Source organism: Drosophila montana, unplaced genomic scaffold (genome assembly GCF_035044405.1).
Source record: "Drosophila montana isolate Dmon_TW-CO22-7 unplaced genomic scaffold, ASM3504440v1 contig_2326_1, whole genome shotgun sequence".
Classification (NCBI taxonomy): domain Eukaryota; kingdom Metazoa; phylum Arthropoda; class Insecta; order Diptera; family Drosophilidae; genus Drosophila; species Drosophila montana.
The window spans coordinates 1-10,137 of NW_026997209.1; the positions used below are offsets into that span (position 1 = coordinate 1).

Genomic DNA, 10,137 nt, shown 5'->3' on the forward strand with positions numbered 1-10,137 from the left:
GTTACATCACGTTTTTTCTAAAAATCGGGGTCGGATATCTCGTCCAAAAATTGTCCGATTTGGGAATTTTATACCGTTTTGGACTCGTAAGGATTAGTACTATCGATTGACATTTAAAATTAATGAAATTAAAAAATGAAAGTTTATGTAAAAGAACATGCATACATATATTCATACTACAGAAATAAACGGAATATAAACACTTTATATTGTCTTTGACTGAAACATATTTTAAAATGACCCACTTTATATCCAGGGTCTGAATTTTTGAAAACTAACTGATGAAATATTGGATTTTAAGCATTTATAAGAAAGTCCTTATGTAAAAATCGTTTCCCAAATATTATATTATTTTATAATTGTATTTCTGGAATCAATTTTTGGTGTTTTTGTTTTTGTTTTATTATGCAAATTAAATTATTTATTTTACATGTAACAGTTGAACTTGAATTTCTTCTTTTTTTTATTTAACACGCACATTTATATCCATATTTAAAACAAAGCCTGGCACTATGTTGCAAGTTTTGCACTTTCTTTTTTGTTTTCAATTTTTTTTATTTTGAATTTTTTATTCATTTAAATTTTTTTGTTACTTTGAAAGTGTTCCTGAGTTCTGAATGGCGAAAGGTACCGTAGTTGTAGACGCTGCAGCTAATTCGATTCCATCAAATTGAAGATTAGCAAATGGATTTGTTTAAAATTTATTAAATAAGATATTTAATATTTAACAATGAGCCCGATCGATGTTCACATCTTAGCGCTAGCTTAATTCATTTTTCTCATATATCTTTTCTTGTTCTTGTTAATTGGTTGTTGCATTTGGCTCCTAAAATGGGACTTTAACAAAAGTAAAGCACACAAATAATAAAATATATAATATCAAAAAGATGTTAAAATTGATTTATTGCTGATCCTCCGGTGCGGGCAGCTTCTCCCAGGTGGGCTCAACGCCCCAAATTTCGCGGGCATATTCGGCAATTGTGCGATCCGATGAGAATTTGCCACTGGAGGCAATATTGTTGATGGACATCTCCAGCCATTTGGCCTGGTTCTGTTTTGGGAAATATAAATTGGATTAGATATATGGATAGAGAGATTTCAATCAAGGCTGCAAAACGGGGTAGCGGGAGTTTCGAAGTTCGAATCCCGCACCGAATCGATTTTCAGAGATGATTTTTATAGACCCTGTAGCTTACCTGATAGGTCTTGGATACCAGATCCTGTGCCTTGAGGTAGGCATCGAAATCGGCCAGCAAGAAATAGTGATCGTATTTGAGCAGTATGTCCGCAATGTTCTTGAACTCGTTGGGATTGCCGGGACTGAAGAAGCCGCCCTGGATTTGATCGATGACCTGCTTGACCTCGGCATTGGCATTGTAGTAGTCGTAGGCATTGTAGCCCTTCTTCTTGAGTGCCTCCACCTCAATGACGTCCATGCCAAAAATGAAAATATTTTCCATACCCATCTCCTCGGCCATTTCCACATTGGCGCCGTCCAGAGTGCCGATGGTTAGGGCGCCGTTCAGCTGGAACTTCATGTTGCCGGTGCCGGAGGCTTCAGTGCCAGCCGTCGAGATCTGCTCGGACAAATCGGCAGCGGGCATTATCTTTTCGGCGAGCGTGACGCGATAGTTCTCCAGGAAGATGACCTTCAGCTTGTCGCCAACAATGGGATCATTGTTGACCACATTGCCAACGGCACAGATCAGCTTGATGATCTGCTTGGCCACATAGTAGCCCGGAGCAGCCTTGCCGCCGATCATGATGGTGCGCGGCGTGAAAGTGGCGGTCGGATCCTTCTTGATGCGATTGTACAGTGTGATGATGTGCAGGCAGTTGAGCAGCTGGCGCTTGTACTCGTGGATGCGCTTCACCTGAATGTCGAACATGGAGGCTGGATTCACCTTGATGCCGTACTCCTTCTCCAAAATGGTGGCCAGCTTCAGCTTGTTCTCCTGCTTGACGCGGGCCACATTGCGCTGGAAGTTGGGATCCTTGGCCCACTTCTTGAGGGCGATCAGCTGATCCAAATGCACGGGCCACTCGTCACCGATCTTCTCGGCAATGAGATCGGACAGGCCCGGATTGCAGAGCAGCAGCCAACGGCGGGGCGTAATGCCGTTTGTCTTGTTCTGGAACTTCTTGGGATCCATTTCGTAAAAGTCACGGAAGAGCGTATCCTTCAGGATCTGCGAGTGGATGGCCGCCACACCGTTGACCGCATGGGAGCCAACAATCGACAAATGGGCCATATTGATGCGCTTGTCGCCATCCTCCTCGACGAGCGACATGCGACGCATGCGATCGAGATCCGTGGGGAACTTCTTCTTTACATTTTCCATGTGCAGGAAATTGATGTGGTAGATGATCTGCAAGTGGCGCGGCAGTATGGACTCCAGCATGGAGACGGGCCAGCGTTCCAGGGCCTCCGGCAGCACCGTGTGATTGGTGTAGGCGCAGGAGCGCACCACAATATCCCAGGCTTTCTCCCACTCCAGATGCTCCTCATCGACTAGGATGCGCATCAGCTCGGGTATGGCCAGCGAGGGATGCGTATCGTTCAGCTGGATGGCCACCTTCTCGGGGAAGTGATCAAAGTTCGTGCGCACCGCCTCGCGCGACCCGAACTTGGAGGCCTTGTACCGGCGAATGATGTCCTGCAAGGTGGCTGCGCACATGAAGTACTCCTGCTTCAGACGCAGCTCCTTGCCCTCAAAGAAGTTATCGTTGGGGTACAGCACACGCGAGATGTTCTCGGCCAAATTACGATCCAGCACGGCCTGAATGTAGTCACCATCGTTGACTGCAAGCAAAAAAGAGATCAGAATGTGAGTCAAAGTGGATATTCGAGGGGCCAGGATTACTTACAGAACTTCAGATTGAAGTCAACGGGCGACTTGGCGGACCACAGACGCAGCGTGTTCACATGGTTGTTGTTGTAGCCGGGTATGGGATTATCGTAGGGCATGGCATAGACCTTCTGCGCGTCCACCCACTTCTTGCCCTCGGGCGTATCGATTACGCGACCATAGAAATTAACGGGCAGCATGAATTCGGGGCGTGCCTTCTCCCAGGGATTGCCAAAGCGCAGCCAATCGTCGGGCTCCTCCACCTGCTCACCGTTCCGGATCTTCTGGGCAAAGATGCCGTACTCATAGCGTATGCCATAGCCGTAGGCAGCCAGACCCAGCGTGGCCATCGAGTCGAGGAAACAGGCGGCCAAGCGACCCAGACCGCCATTGCCCAGGCCGGCATCCTCCTCCATTTCCTCCAGATTCTCAATGTCCAGACCCAGCTGGTACATGGCCTCCTCGCATTCGCTCTGAATGCCCAAGTTGATCATGGTGTTGGTCAATGATCTGCCCATGTAGTACTCCAGCGACAGGTAGTAGACGCGCTGCAAGGAAATCGAAATATTAAACATTTTATAACGGGTGGCAACTCTGGTTAAAATGATATCAATTTCACTTGAAAGGGTGGAAAATAAATGGAAGCTTAATCTGAACAGATATCTACAAGGTGTTAGGGAGGGAAATCTCACACACTCAGAAGGTTATATTCCTATGGAAGCTATATGATCCGATTGAGTGCAATGGAATCAATATTTTGTGAGCATAAGGAAATGTCTTTCATATTGAGAAATCAAAAACTTATTCAAACAAAATTTCTCTCTGCTAATTAACCAGTCGCTATTTAAGAAAGGACGTCGATCCCGCATGAATACTGCCTGCAGTGAATCATGATATTATATAAGGGTTCTACTGTAATCAGATTGTCAGATTATATATATAGATTATATATGCCCTGTAACTATTTAATGATATGGTACGATTAAAGAGGGATTACACAGATGACATAAGAAATTCTACTTATAGATTGATTTAAGACAGCAACTAGATTAGAACTTGATGGATAGAATTAATAACTAACTTAAGGAATTTTTCTTAATAATTGTACAATAAAATGTTGTTTAACCCAATTAAGAAAGTTGTTCCTTCTTATGCAGGATATTCCGATAAGCAATGAATAAAATAAAGCAGACTTTATAACATACAACTGTCTAAGGGAAAGATTTTCTTATTCATGCAGGGTATTCCTGTAACTCTATATGCGTAAAATAGGACATGATGTGGATATGAAGCAAGCTCAAGATTAGTCAGATTAAAAACTAGACTTAATATAGGAAATCGTGTTATATAAACCTTGCAACCTGCAGTTAAGCTGGAGTTTGCTTTCCATATGCAGGGCATTCCCTCAACTAAATCAGAGGGCATTGGGTAATCTCTTAGCTAATGCCAGGCACAACTGTACATTAAATTGAAGCGCCCCAATTTCCTAGTTAGTTAATGCCGGTCTATATGTCCATATGTTAGACTCCGATTTGTTGAGAAGGTCACCCGCTGACGCCTTATCAACGGTTGCTAATTTGAGGCAGCTTTTTATTGGGTCTATTAATAGACATTTTACATTTATTGATTCAGAGGGATTCGATTGAATCGATCGATTGATCAGCTAGCTCTGATAATCCAATAATGTTACAGACTGCTGCTAAGGGCATACTTTGTTTAGCTAACAGGCCAGATTACGGCTCCGGATCCGGCTGCACTCGGCGTGCTGAGGAAACATGTTTCTATGCATTCGCATATGGAATGCACTTGGCTATGTCTATCTGCAGGCGCATCTCTGGTCAATGCTAATGTGATCTTCGGCTCTCAGTTGTCGAGTTGTTTTGACGACAGCATCGATCGATTGTCGCCAGCTCTGAATAGTTCTATGCGCCGCTTATCAGCACTGGCCCATATCAGCTATGCACAACACTGAGACAAGCCTCGGACTGAATGGGCAGCGGGGTTCAAAGGGTTCAACTCGTTCTAGGTAGCTAATAGCTAATGCCAAAAGCTAATTTGTATTTCGAGTATAAATTGTTACCGCATTATATAGTTTTTTTTTTTTTTTGTACATACCCTGTACTCATAAAATGCGGAAAAGGAGTATTATAAAGTTAGCAAATAGGCAGGGAACAAATATATTTATATATGACGGGATATAAACTCGTAAAGCCTTTGAATTTAAGGTTTACAGCATTTTTTGCGATAGCTTGCAAAGTCGATCTAAAATCGATAAATAACGATTTCGAAAATTAATATTTGATCGATAAATATCGAGTTTTATAACTTGATTTAAACATATTTGGGAAAGTTTAAACGTTGAGGATACCATAACTGCAGGTAACCCATTTTTTGATAACTTTCCACGCTTTAGACAAAACCGATAAATATCGATTTCCAAAACTCATGTTAATCGATAAATATCGATTTTTAAAATTAGGTTTTAAACATTTTGAAAGGAAGAAAGTTATTTAGAAATGTTTTTTTTTTTCAAAATTGCGTGTAGCCGAGTACAGAGTATCGATCAGTTGAGCACAGCCGACTAGAACACTCTGGTTTTTTATGGATTTGATTAGGTTCGAACACAGATAATACCAACTATATTGTATAGACACAGATGTGTCATTTTCGATTGCATGTGACAAAGGGCTGCCAACTAGGCAAATAAACCCCTATATATATGTTCCATATAACCCATTGTTTTTTATTTATTTATATTCTCTATTTACAGCCAGAGAAAAGTTGCTTAATTAATTTGATGGCCCGGCCAAAAGAGCTGAACATATGTTTTGCGGCTTTCGGTCGAGGCAAATTGATAACAAAAAGCTCCGTTTGTTTGCGCTTGTAATCGAATCTAAAACCAAGTACACAAATACGAGAATATGAACATGGAAACTAATATTTATATTTGTGGGCCCGTATATATAATAATGATATGCAAGCCCAATATACGAGATGTTTAGCCGCATTGCGAACAGCTGCTCAAATTAATTTCCCCACACACAATACGTAACTGCAGCCATATTTATTTATATTCATATTTTTGTGATATATAACATATGGAGTTCGAGTATTGAGTTTTTTAATGTGCTACTTTGGGAAAGTTAATAAACAAATTTAAATTAACAAACAAGTTTGTTCATTATTGCGCTTATTTTGCTTAAGAGCTTATAAACTTTTAAGTTGTAGATCGTAAAATGTTTTCTTCTTTTGTTCTCAAAATGTTAAACGAATAAAAGAATATATGAAGTATATTATTGTATATATCTACACTTATATATAGAGTTCTCAATTTTTATATATTTGTATATATATAAATGGATCTTTCTCTAGAAAATCATTTACAATATTGCTCTTCCCAGCTTTTCAACTATAATATTATGTTTTTGAGTTTGGGCTAATATTCTAAATAGAATTCTCATGGCATATCTATGTTTTGATACCCTGTAAAGCCTAACAAATGCACATGTTTAATTGATAAACGGACATATCTAAACATTTTCTGTTTTCCAATATGACTTAAATTCTTAAATAAGTTCAATTTTTAGAAATTCTTATTCCCAAAGCAAATTTGAAGAAATTATACAAATTGTTAATTGTATAGCAATAGTATTTAGCATATAAGCTATTATTTCTTTTAGTATCTCAGCTGCATATCATGCTTTCTGCTGCCTACACATATAATTCATAGAAATATATTTGAATAGAGTTCGTTTACCCCTTTTGACCCATCGTCAATTGGAGGCAGCCCCTCAATTGGCGACTTGAAATGAATCAAGAAGGAACCATAAAAGAAGTGGACTCAATTAGCTTTAAGTGTAGCTAGTTTCAACTTGTTCCACATCCAAGTATCTACGCACAGACAACAGATACGTAGATACATCTTTTAATACAGTTCATATATATATATATATGTATGTATATATAAATTGGTTGGGATATCATGGATAGCATGTAAGTGCGTAATGAAAGTGTAACAAAACATAAACGAGCACCATGAAAATTTCCCCCGTTGTCGCATTTTCATGGAACCGAAATAAATACACACACATACACACACACACACACACACGCTGACACACACGCACACACATTACACAACAACAAGAACAACTAAAACGAAAAACTAGAACGAATACAAGAAAAATAAATAAAATGAAATAAATGAAAATTTTCCCGACTCTCGTTTTTGTTAATAACCTTTGTTTGACCTTGAAAATATGTGTCTATATGTGTGCGTGTGTGTGTGTGTGTGTGTGTGTGTGCATGGGTGTCTGCTGTGCCTATATTAGCATTTATGTATCTATGTTTCATGTTCTAATTGTTTTTGGCTTTTGTTCGAATATCGCACTTTAGATAAATTAGTTAAATTGACAAAAGATTTTGTTTTTTTTTTGTTGAAAGAATTCCCCATGCGTTCACAATTTAGTTAACAGCTGTTTGCGGCATATGCAAATGTATCTCATGGATACAAAGATACAGTCGCAACTTTTCCTCTCCGATTGACTGACATTCAGGCAAGGACAAAGTTGCCGTCCAGAAATTCGCAAAAATCTCACGCGTGCCGCACGTGATTGCACTGGTATATATATGTATGTATGTGTGTGTGTGTGTGTGTGTGTGTATCTGATGGATACCTATATATGTATGTATGTACATGCCTCAACTTTTAGTGGAGCGTGCTAATATCTGCTTTCAGCGTTTATTAACTCGATTTATGGCTTGCTGCGCTGATAGATTGCCAAGAAAACTAAAAGAATTGTAAAAAACGAAAGTATTATACCATAAGATACCCTAGACATAGGCTATAATAGTGCGTGAGACTCTATAGCTAGCCAAAGAAGTTCATTAAACCATCACAATGAATTTGATTACCAATAAAATGTTCTAGGAGCTTGATTATGTTAAAATGTTCGACTAGCAGATACCCTGTAAATGCCCTTTTACTCCTAGAAAGTCGCTAAACTTTCAGAAAGCTAGCTAAGCCACTAAATTATTATTAATTGAGGCAAATTATATACTTTAATATAACCTGCAAGTAATTTGAAGATTGTTAACATATTAAACATACTATATATACCCTGCAACTATTATTAATTTTAAACAGGAGTTAATTTTGACCTTTTAAATTCTTGTACAGAAAATTTAAGTAATATTTTTTCTTAACTGCAAATAAAGTTTACTTCAAATTAGAATGCATATGTAATAAATTATCCAACTACTTACTTAGTTGCCTACTTAAATCAATACAGGGTATAAAAATTACTTGACATATCAAAAACATATTTTACATTCCCCCGCCTTCTTTCTCTCTCTTCTTATCTATGTATGTGTGTGTGTGTGTGTGGGACCGCTTCTGATTGCCAAGCAAAAGCTATTTTTATTTTGTTTTTAACCCGCTCTTGTGCAAGTCAGCTGCTCGTGGAGAAAGACTGGGCCACCGGCTTTTTAGCCTACGTAATTTTGGTCCACCCCATGCCAAAAGCGACGCAGTGAAAGCGTTCTGGGCTGGCATACACACGTTTTTGGCATTGATCCCAATGCATTTCAGCCAAATTGCAGCCAGCAATTAGACAATTGGACACAAAAATTGAAAGAGATAAAAACAACAGAAAAGAAAAGCAAAATAAATGAGCAGATGATAAAGCAGATGCAGCAGAAAGAAAACAAAAATGAATATCAAAGAGAAGTTAATAAAAAATTGACCGAGAAAAAAAAACAGAAACAATTTTTGGCCAACTGCAGAGAGACAAATAAGAATATAGGCCGAAAGCGCAGAGCGCAAAATGCATGTCGTAATAGCAAAAAATAAAAAATAAGAATAAGATGAAGCAACCCAATTGAAAGCCTTTTAACATTGACCTCGTTCCTTTTTTTTTTGCCAAAGGCGCAACAAAAGTTGGGTTAGGTATTTTCTTTTTTCGTTCTCGGAAAATACCAGCACACGCACACACACGCACACGCACGCATAAAATCAATAATCGTAAAAGGGGCTGGTTACACTGACTAACCTTGGGATCCTTCTCGTAATAGTGCTGCTGTGTGCGTATCCAGCGTCCGACCATGTTGTCCTTGACAGTGTTGGCCAGCGCAAAGTAGTAGTCGCGCAGCGTGGCCACATTGCGATCCTTGACGAGGGTGTAGTGCAAATGGCGATTGAAGTTCTTCTTCACCTCGGTTACGTTGCCCACCTCAGCGATGCCGCGCACCGATATCTGCTTCCTGCGATCCGCGTCCGATTGTGGCTTCGACATTTCGCCTTCGACTCTCTGCTGCTAACTGAGGTAGTTGTTTCACGGGTTTTCTATCTGCCTGTCACTTGCTCTGCCTCTGCCTCTGCCGCTGCTGCTCTTGCTGCTCTTGCTGCTGCTGTTGCTGCTGCTGCTGCTGCTGCGTGGGTGCGTGTAGGAAAAACTATGAGACGAATTTTATACGCGAAACAGCGAAGACGTGAACGATGCGCGCGACCAAAAAAACAACCGTTCGCTGCAAAATCCGGAGCACTTCTCAGACGGCGTGCACTTTTCGCATGCGTTATTAGTCACGAGAGCTTTTCATGCCCCGCAGCCGACAAGCTGTGGGGTATATACCGCCCTTTGTTAGTGTTTGCAACACAGCTGATTACGTGTTTATTTGATCGTCAATTAATTGCACATTTATTCAACATAGATTTATATATTTATGCAAAGCTCTTTTCTTTCTCATGCATTCAATTATTCACTTGCTTTTATATGTAAGCCACTTGCTGCAGGGTATTTTTTTGGCGGCGACGCGTACTTTTCTCATTCGCTTTTCGAGAAGCTTTCGCTCATTCGTTGCGTTCGCTCTTGTAAACAACTCTGCTTAAGGCAGTCACCGCGTTTTGTGTCTTATCAGCGAGTGGAATTCTCTGCTCGTTCGCGAATTGGCATTGGCAAAATTTATGTTAATGTTAAGTGCATTTCATGCAACGGCTTTGCTTGCATTTTGTACGACTCTCTGGCGCTATTTAACACTTTGCCTCTCCCTCTCTCTCTCTCTGCCGCTCTCGTGCTGGTCGCGCGCGCCGTGTGTCCCAGTCACCTTGTACGAAGGTCATACATGCGTATTGTTTACTATTTTTTTCCGACAGAGCGTTGTATGCTTTTTGTTTGCTTTCTGGCTCCCCATGCTGGCAGCCCTCTAGCGTTAAGCTTTGCAAACAGCAGCTATCAAACAGCTTTTGTGCATGGACAGAAGCTGTTTGATTTGACGCGCCAGCTCAAAGAAT

General features: G+C 40.2%; 1 protein-coding gene across 1 annotated transcript; it reads right to left on the reverse strand.

The window, feature by feature from the left end:
* Positions 1–685: 685 nt before the first annotated feature.
* On the reverse strand, positions 686–9,369 carry GlyP (glycogen phosphorylase). Its single transcript, XM_064681384.1, has 4 exons — positions 8,900–9,369; positions 2,869–3,397; positions 1,197–2,803; positions 686–1,051 (listed from the first exon to the last, which is right to left on the reverse strand). Exons 1-4 carry the CDS (start codon positions 9,140–9,142, stop codon positions 902–904), a joined length of 2,529 nt encoding a protein of 842 aa, XP_064537454.1. The 5' UTR covers positions 9,143–9,369; the 3' UTR covers positions 686–901.
* Positions 9,370–10,137: the final 768 nt, after the last annotated feature.